The following is a 19,795-nucleotide window of genomic DNA, read 5'->3' as shown; positions in this document are numbered from 1 at the left end:
TGTTATAAGTCTCAAGGGATTGATCCTAAAAGCTTGGATCTATTCAGATTGTTATGAAAACACTATCTACACTTAAAGAAAGGATGTGTTTATTTAATAAAAGCAAAAAGGCAGCAAACAATTAGGATGAATGCTTTTCAATCCTATGGTTTTAAGCAACACTCTCAGAGCTGTGTATGAAAAGGCTAGAAAAGAGACTCTACTGCAAAGATGACCAGGCATTTTGCACATGATGGAGTATTAGGTAAAGACATTTCTTCACAATGAACTGAAATGAGCCAGTGAGCACAGGAGTTACATAAGCCATTTCAGTTTCAAGACCTTCTGATCTTTTAACTAACAGAAAGTTACTACAACTATTAGAGCAAGGAAGTTTGAAGATGGACATTTCATAGATTGAAGGTTTTGGCAGTTTAAAAGTTAAAAATCTGTTAACTGATATTAAGCAAGCATCCTTTTTTTTTTTTAAGCAATCTCAGTATACTACCACATAAAATTCACCCTCGCAACAGCAAGAACCAGAAAATTTACGCATGAATTCTTCTACTTGCACAAGTGAGGTTTAGTTTCTAACTACAGTGGCCTTAACAGTTGTAGCAAATAAAGACATCAAGGAGCTTATTTTCATATATGCAGATCCAAATGGAGTAAATGCAACATGAATATGATCAACTCGTGAAATTAAGGGAAAAGCCAAGACGGAACATAAATGCCAATCTCAATGTCAAATCACAAAACTAATCACTGTTTTGTTCTCTTACATTCCAAGATAAAGGCAAGATTCATGTATAAGAGTTTTATTGCATTCATTTAAAATAATGTACTTCAGCAAAAACAGGTACTGAAGATGTACTAACTATTAAATAAGCAAAACCTGCCACAGGTGAAAGGACAAAAGGTACAAGTGATCAGAGACTGTAGTATAATACCACTTACCTCATGATGCAGCTCAGCTATCTGATCTTTCAGTTCTCTGATGTACTGGTTAGAATCAGATTTATTAAGCTGCCCTTGAATTTTTCCTTCTTCTTTCTGTTTTGGTTAAAAAAAGGAATCATATTCAAATTATTCAAAGATCTACTATATTAAAAATCTTATTTTAACTGTCTCTGTATTTTTGTCACGAACAGAAGCTATTCCCAGACACCACCCAGCATTTTCATTTGGTTGAAGTTACAGCAGGTATCTAGAGGTGGCAGAGGCTCAGACCAAGCTGACTCTCTCAATAGTAACAAGGCAGGATTCTATGGAGAAGCATGAAGAATTAACAGCTTCACAGGTGGAATCCACATCCTAGGTACATGAGATTGCATTTTGGTAAACCACTCCTAGAGAACACTGTCAGTATATGGAACATATCTTAGCATACTTTATTTTCACTAATGTAAAGTTTGCATTTAGCAACAAGACATTTTCTTTTGTCTCAAATTAAACAAAATTATTTCCTTGCATTGTGGGACATGCACTGGGAAACACTACATATGACAAGCTTATTTTGTCCTGTAAGAAGAATTGTAACATCCAAAATATTGTGGTATTTGTCATGCAGGAATTCCAGAGAGTATAAATGAATGTCCCCTAATACCAATGCTTCAAGAGGTATACAGAAAAACTGGCAAGTAAAAAACAAAACAAACAAAACAAAACAAAACAAAAAAAAAAAAAAAAAAAAACCCACAAAAAAAAAAAAAAAAAAAAAAAAAAAAAAAAAAAAAAAAAAAAAGATGAAGATTATGAAGAATGTATTTGTCACTCAAATGCAGCTCCTACATTTCAGGATGCTTGAAAAGGTTTCACTTGCACTGAATGCCTGCAGCGCTGGTTTCCATCTTATCCGTAAAGGGAATCCTAATGTGACTGAACCAAACTTGGCAGATCTGAGATAAATAATCATCCTGATGAGGAAGGCACTCCATGTCTTCTACTTGCTACTAATAAAATGCAGAACAACTCTGCTCTTGCCTTTTTCTAGCTAAGTAATTTCTGAAGCAGCCACGAGCTCTAGAGAATGCAAGCATCTTGGTTTTATAAAGTTGTTTACCTTGACTGTAAATCACATACGAGCAATATATTACAGAAATACAAATACAGTGGAAATAACTTGTTTTTCTACCTATAGCTCATTTTGCTGAAGTTTTAATTACACTCGAAGAAAGCAAACAGTTTACTTCAACAGCCAAATTGAAAGTCATTAGCAAAGAGAGGTTAAATACCTTTTAGAATGAAAAGTGTTAACTGTTCATCAAAGTATGAGACAAAAAGCTTTAATGGAAAAGTTCCTTTAAAACATCCCTCTGAAGTATAAACCCCAGGACAAAACCTTGAGGAGAGATAACATGCTACCTTCCAAACCCTTTTGCTGGGTGAAGAGAACAATCTAGAACACTGTCAGTATCGGCAATATCAAAGCAGTATCTCTTTTCAGGCTTTGTTTTTCTTGCAGTGAGGTATGCATTACAAAATTACTCAAAAAATAATTTTGTCATAATCACTATTAATTCCCACAATCTGTAACATGAAGGACAAGATCCTTTAATGCATATTTCCATACTGAACCTAGTTTCCAAGGTAACCTATGGCCAAATTCACACACATACACAAAAGTAGTATTAATATTAACAATAGTTCCTGTCCTAAACAGATTAAAAAACCCCAGATGCAGCCTAACCCCATCATCTCTCTCTATGAGAATGACTATGAAACAAAAGCAACATAACCTGCAGACTAAAAATACATCAGCATATGAAAAAATCTTCCTTGCTGTCAGACACTAAGATTCCACACAATGAGCATGACCTGATCTCTTGAGGTAGAAGGAATATATAGGAGAAATTATTAAGTCCTTTCCCTCTGTTTGAAACCTTGACTTTCCCATTTAAGCCTCTTACTCTATGGACTCTACTATATCAGTACACACCGTGCAATCAAAATGCAACAGTAAAGCAAAGTTTTAGCAGAAGTAGAGCAGAGGTGCCATAGCCCTTCTAAAACAGAAGTGTAATAAACAGCTGAGCTTATGTAGAAACTGGGTGCACAAGAGGCTGTGAAACAGCACTGCCAAGGTCAGTCCTAACAGCAGAGGCAGTAACACCTAAGCAGGTTTGGTTTGGCACAGAAACAGCTGAAAGTTGCCCACTTATATCATATGGGAGTTCCACACTTCCATTACATTTAAGTGATGTTATGGTTACTTTTTATTCTAGGAATAACACTGTAAAGTTAATGCAGATATTACAGAATAATTGTGCGTATTTGCTCATGGAAGAACTGACTGTAGCTACAGTCAGAGCTGAATGGAAGGCATAAGCCTGGCTTGCAAGATGACCATTATTACTGAAAGGCAAGTAAGTTTCAGTTTTCCTTTCAGAACTACAGATTTTGTAGAGCTAGCAATTAACACCAAAAAAAAAAAAAAAAAAAAAAAAAAAGATACTTTCAAAAGGTCATGCTGTAACTTCCTCTTGCAACATTCAAAATGCAAGGGATCAGAAGCTGATCCTTTTAACTTGCTGACAGAAAATCATCTTTCTAATTAAATAATCCCACGTTCTGTGGGCTACTAAGTCTGTCTACAGTGGATAAATTGGAAGGATGACATAGAAAAAAAATTAGGACAAAGTATCAGAGTTTTCTTTACAGCTGCTGCTCATCCCTGGCCAATAGAAAAGTATAGTCTACTAAGTTGATCATGCCATTGTCTTCTAAAGATTCTTAGGCAAGTGTGGTAGCAAACCACTGGAAAACACGCAGGAGTCAGACACCACAGCATTAAAATATATTTTAATTTCTATCAAAATAATCTAATTTAGAGAGTAAATAATAAGTAGATAGCTGAAAGCTTACCTATATCTAATGAACAAAAAAGTCCTTCAAAGTTTTATCTGTCATATTATGCGTTTTAAGTTACCCAATATTCTTTAATACTGTGAAATGAGACTGATATTTCACATCAATACATACACGTTTATACAAGTACAAAGTATTACCATGATCTTCCAAATTGTTTCACCTTCCAGCGACATTTCATGTTAGAACATAACATGAACTTAATGCAAATAATTCCCACTTTCTGATGAGCATTCATTAATCAAAGGCAAATTTGAACATGAGGAACTTAAATTTGGTAGTAATATTCTTTAACAGTAGTTTTTCATTAGGGGAGCTTGACACCACCACCCCTCAGCTTCCTTTTCTCCAAACTAAATAACCCCAAAATCCTCAGCCACTCCTCATAGGACTCTTTTCAGCCCTTTCACCGGCTTTATTACCCTCTGGACACATTCAAAGACCTCCACATCCTTTTGAAATGGTGGAGCCCAGGACTGCACACAGTAGCCAAGGTGAAGCCATACTAACAGTTACTACACAGTTGCACTGACATAAGAAAAATTAAATTGCTTTCATGCAGCTTAATTTCATTTAATACTTCCTGTTGTGGCATTTACTTTAGTAGGAACTGGACATTTAACTCTGTATTGCTTGTATACTGTTCTTGAATAGTCTTAGACTACTGTGCTTGAGCAGCTCTGTACTTCTGAGGAAAGCACTCAAATCAATAGTATGGGTTTCAAAACTGAATGCTAAGACTCCACTTACAATTTAGAAGTCATAATCACACCTTTTAAAAGAGAACAGCATAAGTAACTAGTAATCTCCATGTTAATTTTTTTAAATCTAGAGTTCTTCACATAGGATGTGGGTTGCTGGCTTGGTTTTTTGGTGGTTGGGGGTGAGGGTGAGGACTATTATAACAAATCAGTGATATCTGGAGAAGTCACAACACAAAAACTAGATGGTTGATAGGCAAATCATAGTAATTTTAAATGTAAAATTAATATACAGAGAAAAATATCAGAGAACATATAAATAAGCAAAGTGTGGGCATTATCAGAATTGCAAAATAATGAAAGCTAGCCAATTCTAGAACGTAGAAATTTGTTTAAAACATGATACAGTCACATGTGAATGAATCTCTACACCCACACCCCTGGCGTACTGCGTCTGCATATTGGCACCACTGCAGTGCCTACCTCCTCTTCCTAGAAGGATTTTTAGAAAAGCAATGCCAATTAAAGATGCATCATCTTGATTTCACTGCTTTTGAAGATTTTTAACTGCTCCTTTTTAGTCTCTTCTATCAGACCAGCTCCAACAGCACCACCACGGTTGTTAGAAATCTGTATCAGGGTAACAAACGTCCTCGTGGCAGCTATCACCTCTACCCTAGGGACAGGTGCTTGTAGCAGTGTACTCAGCCAATACACAGTCCAACCCCCTGCCCCAGAGGTTGTGCAGATAGTGGGAGTAGCATGGGCAGCAAAGCAGGAAATGAGCTGTATAGATCAAAAAAAAAACCTGCTGCTAAGACAGAACTCACTTAGGCCCTTTCACAGTTTTGGAAGCTCTCACCTCTCTCCTTCTGCTGTGAAATAGTAGAGTGACTATACTTGTGTGCATACCAAGAGTTACACTGAGAGCTCCTGAGAAGAAAAATCTACACGCCAAAAGTTTGCTCCTTAAAATGAGAAAAAAAATCTGTCCACCAAAATCTATCAGCTGAGAAACATGGTTTTCATATCACACTTAAATCCTCTTTTTTTCTGTCTTTCTAAGAAAAAAGCATCTTGCAAAGAAGCAACAGCTAGTCTCCAAAAGCCACCCGATGCTACTGAGAACTCCTGAACATGTGGAGATCTTTCAAACTCATTTAGTATCAGGCCAGGATGTATAGCTGGCAACACAAGAGTGCAGGGACAGACTGTTTAAAATACCTGAAACCATTACTGTATAATGGCCTCCCAAAATCAAGTTTAGTACTCATAATAAGAAAGGGTTTATACAACAAATAAATAAATCACGAGAAAGCACCTGAAAAACACTGGAGGGCCTTAAACTGGCTTTTGCTGTTTGATCAAAGTTTAAAATATAGAAGATCAGTGTAATCAAATTCCAGTTGCAGATGTTTCATCCCAAGAGGAGTACAAGTTTTCTAAAACACTCAATTATCACATCAGATAGGAAAGGAAATATACATCAATAGGAAAATAAGCTGTTTTATATAATAAGAAAACATCCAGGGTTGTTTTCATTTTAATAACTGTGAACTTAAAAAAACAGAAAAAAAAAGTTTACATAGGCAGTCAAACTCCAGGCACACTACACAACTGTCTGTTCCTCAGATAACATCTTTACTAAAAATGACTGGAAGATAGAATGTTTCCCTAACACCCTTAATTTGCTCTTTTCTGATCAATAGAAATATTGATCAGAATATCAGGAATATTTACTTGGTAAATATTATTAGAAATATTTACTTGGTAACAACTTGCCTCAGCCTCTTTTCAGGAGAGGCTTTAAAATTCTTACTTTGTGGCAAAAGACACTGCATTAAAAACGTAAATGAAGTGTATTCAGAAGGGTAGATGTGGTAACTAGTGTCCTTTCAGTGACTTTACAGTGACTCATTCTAGACTTTCAAAAAACACATCACTAACATCACACACCACTATTGATAAGAGTAAAAAAAGGGTTTCCTGTAATTTGAAAAGATGGAAACAGTTTCTTTACTGAACAGTCAGTACTTGGAAAAGTTATTAAACAGAGGTCATAGAAAGGCTTCATTCTAAAGAAGCAGTGCTAAAAGTTTAAGCTGTGGGGAGATTACTAGCGCAATCATGGATTTCCTTTACAGTTGTTCTCAAAGCTGCTTTGACCAGGTTAGAGATAGGGTAAATGTGACAAAATTCTCTGAATCTGCCAGGAAACACAGCAGGAAGAAGTGATGTTACTGTCTGTCCACATCAACCCAACAAAAAGAAGAATTAATTCTTATGGATATATTTTGCTTTAAGATTACCCAGATGTAAAAACTAGTTTTTCATATTACAAGTATGCTCTATACCGCCCAACTCAACCCAGCCATGGATAATTCTAGGAGGATACTACATGTCACCAGTCTGCATAAAAATGGAGGGAAAGGAACTAAGCTGCCAAGCAGAGGCTACAGCTGCCCCACTCTGCTTCCTCAATCTGCCTACACTTCCCACTGGTCTGGTGCTCCTCACCCCAGCAAGCTACAAGAGAGCTGGAGAGGGAGTTTTGACAAGGACATGTAGTCACAGGACAACAGGGAATGGCTTTAAACTGAAAGTGGGTAGATTGAGATAAGATATTAGGAAGAAGTTCTCTGCTGTGAAGATGGCGAAGCAACCTGGTCTAGGGAAAGCTGTCCTGCCCATGGCAGGGAGGTTGGAAAAAGATCTTCAAGGTTCCTTCCAATCCAAGCCATTCAGTGATTCTATGTTTACCTCCCAAACATAAGCTGAACTGACAAGTGAGAGAAAAGTAAAGACATGATAGATGTCTTATGCTGACAAAGTAAACCTTTGTTTCCACATAACAGGGTTATAACATCAGGGTTTTTCTTTGTCACTTCTGGGGCTTAGATATGTGCAACATAAGTTAAACTTCAGTTATACTTCAATTCCATGCTATTTTTGCACAGAAAGTCTATAGAAAGAATATCCATCATGTATTGGACAACTCATTGCATTTCAATATACTTACACAAAAGTTTAAAAGCTCAGCGTTATGAACAGAATGCTCAAACAAGACAAGGTGACATTTAGAATATATTAAGAAATAACTTTTTAACAACATAATAAACTGACATCTTGTTGCAGAATTACATCTGTTATTGAATGATAGTTCACTCTCCATCCCTGTCATTATTACTAACCAAAACTAACAATGACCCAGAAACTGTGATTTAAATCTAGCATGTATGTTTATGATGTCAGATCAGTTCTTACGTGGGAGTAGTGATACTCTGCATTACAAATTTAACATCACTGTCTTGCACCTACACCTACATAAACTTTTAAAAGAAAACCTTGCAATTTAGGTTAAGCGTTGCTATGGCCCATGTGGACCTGGCAATGAATCCCTTGAGCTTCTTAGAAAAGCACCACCCCCTCAAAAAAAAAAGGGAAGGTTATGTGGTAGGTTAACTTCCTCCCTTCATTTTTATCAACTTTGAAACAGCATGACAAGCAGACCTATTTGTGATGCTCTGTGTATCTGTACTTTAATCCTGGTGCCTATGCTCCAAGACTGGCTAAATGTATTTCTGGTATTAAATATTGCATTTCAAATCATTAAGGCAAGTCTTGATTAAAAGGGCCTCTGATACCCACATCAGGTGACAGCAATTACATCTGTCTCCTGATTACAAGCTGAACAGAAGAGAGTGGGAGGCAGCTCTTTCTCCAGAGGAAGTTATCTAGATTTTCAACTCCTTTAAAATTCGCTTATGTTTAAGTCCTATTATCAATTGCATGTTTTATGGTTGACAAGCTTTGGGAATTCAGGATTTCCAACTCCATTATTATATTTCTTCTGGTGCAGGTGTTTAAAAAGCTCCAAGCTTTTGAGCATGAGTACCCAAAAATGAAATTTTGATCATAACTTTCATATTTGCTGGCAAAACACACTGGTGAAAAGTATCTGCTTAGACTCTCTAAAAAACCCAAATATCTATCGTAGTTCAATAAAAGCATTCCAAGTAATGTCTACAGTGTCAAAAAAAAAAAAAATATTAGCAGAACTTAATTCTGCTAAATTATTTGTTTTAAATACTATAAAGTTCACACTTAAAATCTGTATTTCACAATTGAAGAAATTATCTTTCCTGCTAGTGTAAGTTTGAGATCAGTTGTTCACCAAAAACATAACAGTGCAAACTCATCAAATGAACATGAACCTCAGCCACAAAATGACTTCATACTCCACACTGTATATAAAGAAAGCACAGCCACTCTCACTTTTGTGAAGAAAATCAAAAATTTTACTAAGATCAAACTCAAGAAATCCTTAGCATCTGAGAATACCATTAAGACTGGGACTTGAAATGCCCTTTGGATGGATACAAAAAACCTAGAATAATAAAAACGTAACAAAAATCGCATTTTGCAAAGTAGTACTTGTAAAAAGGAAGGAGATGTGGATAAACAACTGAACCTGAGAGAGTGCAATATTATGACAAAACAGGAACAGTGTGATCTTTGGGTGTATTAGCTAGAGTCATAAAATAGATTACATTCCTTCTCTAAAAGGAATTCCTTCTGTAAAAAAAAAAAAGAACTCCTTCTGCAGTTCTTTCTGTCTCACAACAAGGTATTATAAAAATCCATATGCAATTCTGGAATCCCTAAGTTAAGCAGAAATATGGAAATGGAATGGGAGAGAGCAATAAAATGATGGAGCATGGATGGTTTGATCAGTTAAACAACAGAAAACCAAGTCAGATGTATTTACACTGAAAAATGAACACACAATTTGAATTGTGTGACAGCTATCAAAAATTCCCAACTGATCAATAGGGGATTCACCATTTCATAAGATACTGATTACATTTTGAGAGATGTGAATCTATCAAGTAATGGAAGCAGGATGGCATTTGAAGTCTGTGCTAAAGTAAAAATAATGCAAAATGAGTACTCACTTCTCACCTACAAAATCACATTGTTTGAAGTAACCTTTAAACTTCCCCTCGCTTTTTTTAAAATGTTCATTTGAGCAGAAGACTGACCTTAACTCAGCTACTCTCTTGTTATCTTACTAGATGATAAATGATTCATATGCAATGCTTACCATACTTATCTAGGTATTTCTAATGTACTCATCATAGCATTATCTAAGCATTATATGATTTAAAGAAATGATTGCTTTAACTTTCAATAAGTTTAGTGCCTGCTGCACTAGAGGAAATATAGCAAAAATTATTTATGCAAGTTCAATGACATTTATTTGTACATTCCATATATGAAGAGATTAAAAAGATTTAACTAGTTGAGAAATCATAGGGAAAAGGTGGCTTTGAAACAATATAATAAAGGAAAGATTTCAGAGGGAAGAAACACAATAGCAACACCAGGTTTAAAAAAAAAAGTAAACCAGAGAGTAACTAGATTATAACTTAGTAAAAATAACCAAGAAAATCTTAGCATCAGAATTCAGACAGGACAACAGTATTATATGATTATAGAAAGGTCAGACTACAGTATGACACCATAATTTCTCAAAGACAAGAAAATATAAAGCACAGCAATCTCTGGTTTTCTCATCAAGGGAGCAGCAAGTTCATGGGATGGTGAAAGCTCCAAAAGAAACTGAAAGTGTAAAGAACAACAGAGAGGCCAAAGGATGCATCTTGAGATCCTACAGTGACATGGGAGCAGTAAATATTTCTGGTTTCAATATTTACATGAAGGGAGTAAGAGTTTTACAATAAAATTTCAATACTGATCATAACAGAAGAGTAAGCACAGAAAAAAAATGGTTGCTGGAATCAAAATTGTATGCATCTTTTTTTTGGACAGAGGATGTTTTCAGTCTCATCTATTAATTGGTAAGAAGTAGCAATTACAAGGAAAAGAAAAAACAAAACAGAAGTTAGAGTTAAAAAGAGTACAATGGTATTTGTACAGAAGGAATTATTAACAGTTCACAAGTATGCACAAGTTAGATTTAAGGTTTTGCCTGTAGAGGAATTCAGCAATACAGCAATATCCCACTTGGCAAAGCAGTGTCTTGTATTCACAGTAGGCTAAACACAGCAGAGGAAGAAAAAACCACACAAAGTACAAAATCTAATCAGTATCAAGTTTCACATTTAATGCCATCACTTGTTACCTGGATTTCTAACTCAGCAATATGCTGCTGGAGTTCTGCCACAGCTGCAATGCGGTCTGCCTCACGGAGCCGTACTGCCATCACTTCTTCTTTACTCTGGAAGAAGTCAGAAATGGGAGCTAACTAGTACCAGTTTTAGCTGATCAAAGACTGTGCACTGCTTTTACCCAAAATCCTGAGAGAATTTAATACACTGCTCTGCAAACTACCACTATTCTAAAGAACTCAAATTTAATTTTAACCCATAGGAGGAATATGTAAAAATCTACTATAAACTCTAAACTATATTAATCTAAAAAAAAAAAAATCTGTGCAGATTTGAAAACTTGCTGTTATCAGTTTCAAGGTCCAGAAAACAACTGTCTTTTTTTCCAGAAATATTATACCGTAAATTAAGAAAAAGAATCAACATTATAAAAGAAACCAGCTCATGCTTTAATTTTGGACTTTATATACAGAGAAACAGCAAAGCTACACAAGAGTTACTTATCTCATCATTTCCTTTGTCCTAAAAAAAAAAAAATTAAATACAAATGCTAATGTATTCTCATCCTCATTTAGTCTAGCTATCTTAGTCACAGTATATAACAAAAACATTTTAGAATAAAATACTAATGCACATAACCTGCAATCAGCCTCGCACAGTACTTTTAACCCACAAGTCTGTCTATAAACGATAGGTAATTTGAAAATTATCTGAAAAAGAGAGAACCTATTTCATGAGGCAAGTCCTCAAGACTTCAGAGCACAAAACAATATTATATTGCCTGCAGCCTGGTACAACCACAGAGAGAAAGCAGTGTTCAATAATTAGTGAGCAATACTATCAGCTGAAGAGCAAACAGCTCTGGGGAAGAGACAGATTAGGCTCAGGTACACCTACTTTTATAGTAGACTGGTGTAACTAAACTGTATTTACTGCAAATCAGTTCCAGTACTCAGTTATTTTAATGTGTGCTTCAAACAAACAGTACTCAAACACTCTTCATTAGACAGTACAGTTGAGATAAAAATCAAACATGTCAAAGCTTATCCATAGTAGCTACTTCTAAACATGCTATTTATTTGGTTTTGGTTATTTTTAAAATATTCCTGTAATGGAAGTATATAATCTACAGGACCCAATTAACTGCATTTCTAATCAGTGGAGCCCATTTCAGAGAAATCTATCATGTGCTAGATAAAGTTTAGCCATTCTTGCTAAATTCTGTTGCATGATTGCTCAAATGAAGCCAAACCGACAAGTCCACAGGATTGCATGTATTTAACTGAAAGCTGAAGGAAAGACTGGCTTGGTTTGACTTTGGTATCAGAGATGAGTCAATAGTGCAGCTCTAGATGGCACTGATGCTTTATCTCTGAAACAGAGCATGTTCTCAATAACTACCACGGAAGGTGATATGGTAGGAAAAACAAGATTGGGTGGGGGCACAAATCTTAAATTGTAAATTCTTTAGCACAACTGATTAGAAAGATAAGTGGTGAGTTTCAAGAAAAAATCTGAAATTGAGTCCTTGCTATAGAAGCAGTAGCCAGATAAAAAAAGAAAAACATAACAATACACACCTGTGGCAAAACCAGTTGCCATGCAGGTGGTATGAGGTGCAACTGGCTACAAAAAATTGAATTTCTGCTTAAGCATTTCAAGATATCTTTTAAAAGAAAAATACAAGCTCCTGAAATAAGATACCAGTTTATTATTCATACATTTGGAGTTGAAAATCCAAATAGATACTTTTTGAGACAGTAAGAAATACTGCTACCTAGCCAAGACAAAAATAAAACTAGAGCATGATTTCAAACAACTTGAAAAAACAGAAGAAAAAAATAATCCAACATCAGTTAAGAGAAATCAGAAATAATTGTTGCTGGTTTTGATATATAATCAAATACTACTTGTAAAACATCTTACAGAGTAAATTGTAATCTTTTTTTCTATTAGCTGCAAAACAAGTTTCCAGATCTAATCTTAGTGTATGTCAGTGAAGATACTTCACTGGCTATTCACCATAGCTACTTTCAGAATTTCACAGAATCTCTAAAGAGTATGACTGGTGCTCTGTCTATTACTGTCACACTTTTCTCTAGCCCATGCTAGAACATTTTTCTACAAATGTATTATCCCATTGAGAATACTTATGTGTACTAACTCCTTAATCAGGTTAAAGACATATTGCTCTTTACATAGTCAATGTAAAACCAGAATATTGACTACACAGTCTCAATCCTCAATCTCTTAAGGATTAATGAGCACCCTCAGTATCAAAAACTTATCAAAGTTATGGGTTATCTGAAAAAGGCATCACCAAGATTATGATTATTAAAAAAAAAATCAGTAAAATTAATCTCAACATTAAAAAAATAGTACTTAGGAAACCAGAGGTTATGGCAAACAAGAAAGTCAGTAGAAGTAATTACTTCTAGTTAAGATTCAGTGTCTTTTTTCCTAAAAGCTTGTGATGGAGTTTGATGAGTCAGCAGAAGTTACTTCTTTGCTGCACTGTACATTCAAATCCCATTAGAAACAAATGGAACTGGCAAGACAGTAAGAAAAAAGAAAACATGAAGGAGTCTGTTGTTGAGGAGTGTACATGCTCTAAAGTAAATGTTTATCTTCATATGACCACAAAGAAGCAGCTCTGTCAAAACCTCAAGTGTTTTTTGTGAGATGGTAAATTCACAATGATATTGTCAAAATCAGTAAAAATAATTTTGGTTTTACGATTTATGCTTCTCAGTTAAGACACAATTTTATCTAATAATGGCAGACAAGACTAAAATGTACATATATTAGCACACAAACATTCTTTTCAGGATGTCGTTTACCTTGCATTCAATCTCTGCTTGTCTACGTTTTGCTTCGTTCAACTGAGCCAGAAGTCCTTTGTTCTGTGCAGAAAGATACTGCACCTTCTCCTGTAGGCTGGTAATCTCTTGCTCTGCCCTTCGTAAGTGATTACTATTGATCTGATTCTGAAATTTATGACCCAAAAAAGGAAACAAAATACATATTAAGGAAAGGATATGAATCTAACTCCCTGAAGTCTGACAAAACAGACTTAGAGATGATTTACCATAAAAAACTTTAGATGAAAAAGCATTCAGAGTTTTCCATGTGTAACCAGAAGAGACTGCATGACATTTTGTTTATCACCAGGATATTCAAATTGTTCTTAAACAGATGACTCATTGTAAGAACATTATTGCAAAGCTCCACCACACTCCAGTAGATCTGTTTTTCCCAATTTGTTGCCTAGGTAAGGCAGATTTTGTGAACTTGTATCCCAACTACATTATACATCCAGGAAAGATCAGGTATGCCAGAAATACTGTGCACATTTCCCTGTCCATTAAATTCTTGAAAGCAACATGGCACCTTGGTTGAGATCAGTGCACAAGTACAAGTCACAGCATTTGTACCTGAAGCTGTGCACACCATACCAGGAGAATGGCATTTTTCTCAGATGACAGCTGAACAGCCTAAGCACATACAAAGGCTCCATGTGTAACACTGAAGTGAGAAGTACCTGAATAGATGTGAGCCAAACAGCAGGATCTCTCCGCCCCCTACTGACCAAAACAATATTGACACATCAGTGAAAATTTTAAAAGGTAAGGCAAGAGGAAATTTGTTCAGTTGGTATAGACGGAGTGGTGCCTCTGTCAGAAAGAAGCCTTCATATGCCTTGCAGTTGGGTTAATCTGCCTTCAATAGCACGTCCTTACATGGTCCTGGTTTATGGAATTGCTGATCGGTTTCAAGCTGCTGTTTGTTTAGTTTTCTGGATGCATAGATCTCTTTCTAAAAATAACATTTAGCAGGTATTTCATGGGAAGATTTCTTAGAAGCCTCTTACAAATCCTTCTCAATCATCAGCACATTATGTTTATTAACTTGAATGAAAGTTTAATAATACAATATGAACTCACCACTTTAGTGCATTTTCATTTCAGGTCTTTGCAACTTATTCCCTAGTTATACAAAAAGAATCTTGGCAGTCAAGGTATGATTGTCTTTTCTGCACAAAGCTCAGCAGGTGTAACCCATGCTTTTCTATTCTGGCCCATTAAAGCCAAACCTCGTGCTAAAAAACTCTGACCAATACACAGCTGCTTTGCTGAGTCCACAGCTTAGTAACCAGATTCATGACCTCAGCAGAAAATCAATCACCAATGTCACCACAAGAAAGCACACACTGCCATCTTAAACATTACTATTATCAGAATTGCCAATTAGATTTGTGAAATTTAAAACACCTTAAACATACTTTTCTTGTTATTACACCCATTAAAATGTATTGACTTAAGATGCACACATATTCAGTGTCTATCAACTAACCCCAATTAGAAATTCAAGAAGCATAGTCCTGGAAAATATTAAAGAGGAGACATTAAAATTGGACTGTATGCACTAGATTCTCCCATCCCCATCTAACAGAAGCAAAAACATCCCACATTTTGGAACTGAAGTCCTGCCTGTAGATAGTGAAGATCATTGTCAGGTATCTACCATTTAACACCAAACTGCCAGCATCCAGCTCAATTCACACATCCTAGTGTACAATAACATACCTGTGTCTCCACCTCCATCATTCTTTGTTTGGTCTCTTTGAGCTCAGCCTGAGTTTCTGCTTCTCTCAACCGCACTGTCATCAGCTCATCCTGTAGCTCGTTCACTGCGTTTTTTCTGGGAGGATCTTTCCATCGGCCAGTGGTACGAGCTAGATGACGCTAGAAAAACACATGGTTTTGCTGGTAATGCCTGATCATTCCTGGTGTTTCCCTACTTCATCTAAGGTCTCAGTTATATGAGGACAAAGAGCTAGAGTTCCCCTGTTGATCCTAAAAGCTAGAAACCCATGGAAACTTACTGGTTTTAAGAATAGAATTAAAAAACTGAACACATTCATTCCCACCTACATTAAGTCAGTGAATTGCAAGTATATCCTGAGACTTTTGTCTATTTCTAACCCTTTTTAACATGCAGCAAAGTAGGAGTACTGACCAGGTATTTCCCTCCTACTGTTACAGTTAGCTGGTAACACAGGCCCTCTGCCATCTATAACAACTAGGCACCAATTTCTAACATACTTTTGAGGTTATGTGTCTTGTGACAGCTGAATTTAAGGATTTTCTCACCTCAGGAATTTGATCCGTAATCATTAGTTTCTACTTGATCTCAGTATCTCAAAATTTTATAGTGTTATGCTTTATCATTGAAAACAAAAATTCATAAAAGAGTTTTGCTACCCATACCTGCCAGTGTTCCTCCAAATCTTTGACTTGCTGCCTTAGTTCTTTGAGACCCATCAAAGATTCTGCTTCTCTTAATTTTACTGCAATCAGTTCTTCTTGTAGTCTGGCAACATTTTCCTCATCAGGGAGGGAGCTGTTCCTCTGCAACAAGGACCATCCTCTTAAATATGTATTTTAATAAAATTGTGCTTAGTGAAACCCACTCCAAGAACATAGACATGTAACAATAACTACGAAAACTTTAAGTGCACATCCTCTGCAAAACAAAAATCATCAAAAAAATCTAAGCTTCTGGATATTGTGAGTGTGTATAAATAATTTCCAACTGCCAGCTACAAAAAAAAAAAAATATAAGGTAGTAGTTCTAGGTATTCTGACTTCAAGATTTCCCTGAATGGTATCCCTAACAAAAGATTACATTTACAGTATTTGAACACACCATCAAAATATGGAGAGTAATCTGAAAGGTTTTAATCTAGTTGATAAAAAGTAAAGCAACAAGGAACAGAAATTACACTTTAAAGCTATAACTTTACAGGTTTACAGGAAAAATAATAAATGAAAGTTCATTTTTTAGGAAGTAGGTTATCAGCCTTTGAAAAGGAGAACAAATATGCTGACAAAGGAACCATCTGTTAATATTTATAAACAACAACCACTCAAGAGGTCTTAGAGATGAAAGTGCAAGACACACGAGGAAAAAGCAGAAAGGTGAGAGAAGGCTAAACAGAAAACATGAAAACACCAGGAAAAGCAAAACAGAGATGAAAACCTAATGGAAATCTGGGAGAAAAACAAGAGGGGAAGAAAATGTCTACAATATCCCTACAACAAATCACTGGTCACCAAATATTCAAATCTGAACTGTTCTTCATCACTTTCTACTTTATTTCCCCATAGTTGTTTTCAACAAAATCAAGTGTTCTCACAGGTGTATAATACTGTGACAGTTGTCAGGTTTTCTTGAGAGTTGAGTAAAGCACCTGATTAACATCAACAGAACACAGCACAACAGCCATTGATTAGCATTCCATGGGAATTTTGGGATATGAGTACTGGCAAGTAAAGGAAATGAGAGGCTATGTTTCTGAATGTTTATGGCACTGTCACTGTGGCCATGCAAGTCTTGGGTTATTCAACAGAAGCTCCCCAGATTACATGACTCATCTTACAGCAGTAAAAGAGCTGTACTGGAGGAATTTGAGAGAGTTCACTTCAGCCACTTTCTCACAAGCTTAAGTTGATTGTAACAGACTGAAATATTACTGTATGTCTGAGTTTGTCTGGTGCACTGGAACTAATCCCACTATTCCAGTTTTTCTTCACAGATAAGTTTTCATTGTATGCTGTCTCCATGCTGATGAAGATTAAGTAGTCTCCTGAATTTTGAAAAATACTTTATATCCTGAATTCTTACCAATGGTCAATACAGTAAAAACTACTACACTACTAATACTAAGCCCATCAGATAACTGAAAAATAAATCTTGACTCCAGTGGGATTAACCTAATTAGCTCCTAAGTTCTAGCCAAAGCCTGGGTATACAGCTCATTAAAATTTCCTAAGGAAACTAATTCCAAAGTCAGTACAACAGGATCTGAAAAGCATGCTTTATATCAGGTCAGGTCAGTTATTGTTTCTTGGTTGTTTGTTTGTGTGGTTTTTTTGTTGTGTGTGGTTTGTTTTTGGGTTTGTTTTTTTTTTTGCTATTTTATCTTGCAGTTAAATTTTGCTTCAAATAAAGGTAAATGTTTGACAGTAGGTTTGAGTACAGCTTGAACTCTGGCATCAATAAGTTACAAGCTAGCATGGCACCCAAAAAGCAGTAGAAATTCTGATACGAGCAGTGAAGGGATAAGAAATTCTGTCCCTGCCCATAATGGGATAGGAATGGTAATATTGAACCCTTTTCTTTTTCCCCTTCCAAACTATTTAGTTTCACATCATCTCAATGCTCACTCTAAGCCCAGTGCTCTTGTTGCAGGATATAAATTTGAAACAACTGACGCTTCCTGTCAGGACTTCACCAGAATCCAAGTTTTCCACTACAGCAGGCTTCAGAAATAAAAGAAAAGTGATCAGTTATTCACAGATCTTTCCCAGTGCAAACAGACCTTAGTTTTATTGTCTAACTTTCAGGTTTGAAAAGCATCTTGCAATCACAGAAGCATAGAAGAGAAGGTTCTAGAGCACAGTTCTGCTAGGATTGACAGGGACCTGTAGTGTGTTTCTAGTACTGTTCTATATAGAGGGTCCTGGTTTGATTTACCTTTTCCATCTCTAGAACTTTATCTTGCATCTCCTTCAGGGCACAATGGGATTCTGCTTCACTCAGCCTGGCTTGGACCAGCTCTTTTTCCAGCTGTAGCACAAAGTCTTCACTGTATCGTGAACTGCATTTATGCTACAAAGTTTGCAGAAATATGTTTAGTATGAAGTACAGATTGTTTGAAAGGGGTTTTATATACCAGATTTGGTGGGATAACTACATTCAAATGTTTCATATCAGAGGTACCAGCATAAGTGCTTACCATATACAAGTCTATTAATGTCAATCCAGACTGCTAACAAATGTATCCCTACTGCTCTGCCTCTCAAGCAACTGCACCTCCACAGGGCCAAATGTGTCTGACAAAACTGAGACCCCTACAAGTACTGACAAGCAGCAACTCACACTTTTCTCTCATTGTCAACCAAATTGAAAGATTCTGAAACGATCTGTGATTATTTTGTAATCTGCAGAAAAAGATGTTTGGGAAAGACTAACAAATTACAAGGTTAGTACAAGCATCACCCAGTCCTTGTTCACTTGAACTCCAATTCAACAGAATCCTTCCATAATCTTGGCTTTAATATAGAACTACATATGCTTCAATGCACAATGACTTTGGTATGCTCTTTTCTTCACTCCAGCTCTTGGGTCTCATTTGCTCACCCTCCATATATTCCTTCTGAGATTCAGATACATCCAACTGAAGCACTTATTCAAAAGACTCTCTTAACTTTTTCCCCCAATCAATAGTTTAAAAATACATTTTATTTCTTTCCTGGGTCACTTTAAAATGACTTGTCAGTTTGAAGGATTGTCAGACTTGCGTGATAGGCAACACCAACCTAAATCAGCCTTTAAATTTCTTATTGAAGAAAAAAGTGGGTGTTGAAATCCTCAAAGCGTAGTTGTTTAGTTACTGTATTTACATGGCCACCCTGAAAATTACATTTAGAGGAAAATAATATATTTTTGGTGTCATTAACTACATTGTGAAATATAAGTAATATGCTTGGATTCATAGATTCAGTTTTAATTAACAATTCAACTTTTAAAAGCTTATTCATTATACTAAAGATACAGCTGTGCCTTACATTATGTTTGCATCAAACAATTTAGTTTTCTGCATCTAAAAAACAGTAAAAAAATTAATGGAAGTCTTCAGTTCCACATGCTTCTGTTAGGGTGTGACACTCCCTGACTTTTTATGTATAAATCAAAGGCAAACAGGACAAAACAAGGATTTAAATGTAACTATGTAACTTTAAATGGCCGAGGATTTTTTTTTTGCTTGCTTTTATATTTCTGCATGCCAATTAAACCTTTTGTCAAGACTTACAGTACAATCCAAATTCAAAATGTACACTCTACTCTTAGTGTTACTATATTTCTTGTATATGTGTGCCTACAGGAAGCTGTAATGGAGGGGATATGTACAAAGCATTAAAAGGCAAAGGCAGCTCAGGCAGGCAGTTTTTAGTGTCATTGCATACTGTGTGCACGGGAACACACATGGAACACAGACACAGTATGATCCTTGTACAGGAATACTAATTCTTCCCTTATACAATACTAATC

General features: G+C 35.9%; 1 protein-coding gene and 1 long non-coding RNA gene across 19 annotated transcripts in view; one reads left to right on the top strand and one right to left on the bottom strand.

Annotated features, from left to right (window-relative positions):
- EVI5 (ecotropic viral integration site 5) overlaps window positions 1–19,795 on the bottom strand; it is a 76,203-nt gene that overhangs the window by 17,716 nt on the left and 38,692 nt on the right. For all 6 annotated transcript variants that reach the window (XM_053984883.1, XM_053984881.1, XM_053984884.1 and 3 more), the window contains 6 exons: window positions 18,218–18,352; window positions 15,949–16,089; window positions 15,265–15,423; window positions 13,519–13,665; window positions 10,693–10,788; window positions 937–1,032 (listed from right to left, as the gene is read on the bottom strand). In XM_053984883.1, the coding sequence (XP_053840858.1) occupies window positions 937–1,032; window positions 10,693–10,788; window positions 13,519–13,665; window positions 15,265–15,423; window positions 15,949–16,089; window positions 18,218–18,352 (774 nt within the window). The remainder of the gene's footprint in view (window positions 1–936; window positions 1,033–10,692; window positions 10,789–13,518; window positions 13,666–15,264; window positions 15,424–15,948; window positions 16,090–18,217; window positions 18,353–19,795) is intronic.
- LOC128811333 (uncharacterized) overlaps window positions 1–19,795 on the top strand; it is a 61,689-nt gene that overhangs the window by 22,456 nt on the left and 19,438 nt on the right. For 12 of the 13 annotated variants that reach the window (XR_008438320.1, XR_008438319.1, XR_008438311.1 and 9 more), the window contains one exon: window positions 1,131–1,279. The exons of the other annotated variant lie outside the window; for it this stretch is intronic. This is a non-coding gene — a long non-coding RNA (uncharacterized LOC128811333). The remainder of the gene's footprint in view (window positions 1–1,130; window positions 1,280–19,795) is intronic. 13 annotated transcript variants of the gene reach the window in all.

Source organism: Vidua macroura, chromosome 9 (assembly GCF_024509145.1).
Source record: "Vidua macroura isolate BioBank_ID:100142 chromosome 9, ASM2450914v1, whole genome shotgun sequence".
In the NCBI taxonomy this organism is placed as follows: Eukaryota; Metazoa; Chordata; class Aves; order Passeriformes; family Viduidae; genus Vidua; species Vidua macroura.
The sequence above is the reverse complement of the archived record's forward strand: the minus strand, read 5'-3'. Positions and strand labels throughout refer to the sequence as shown.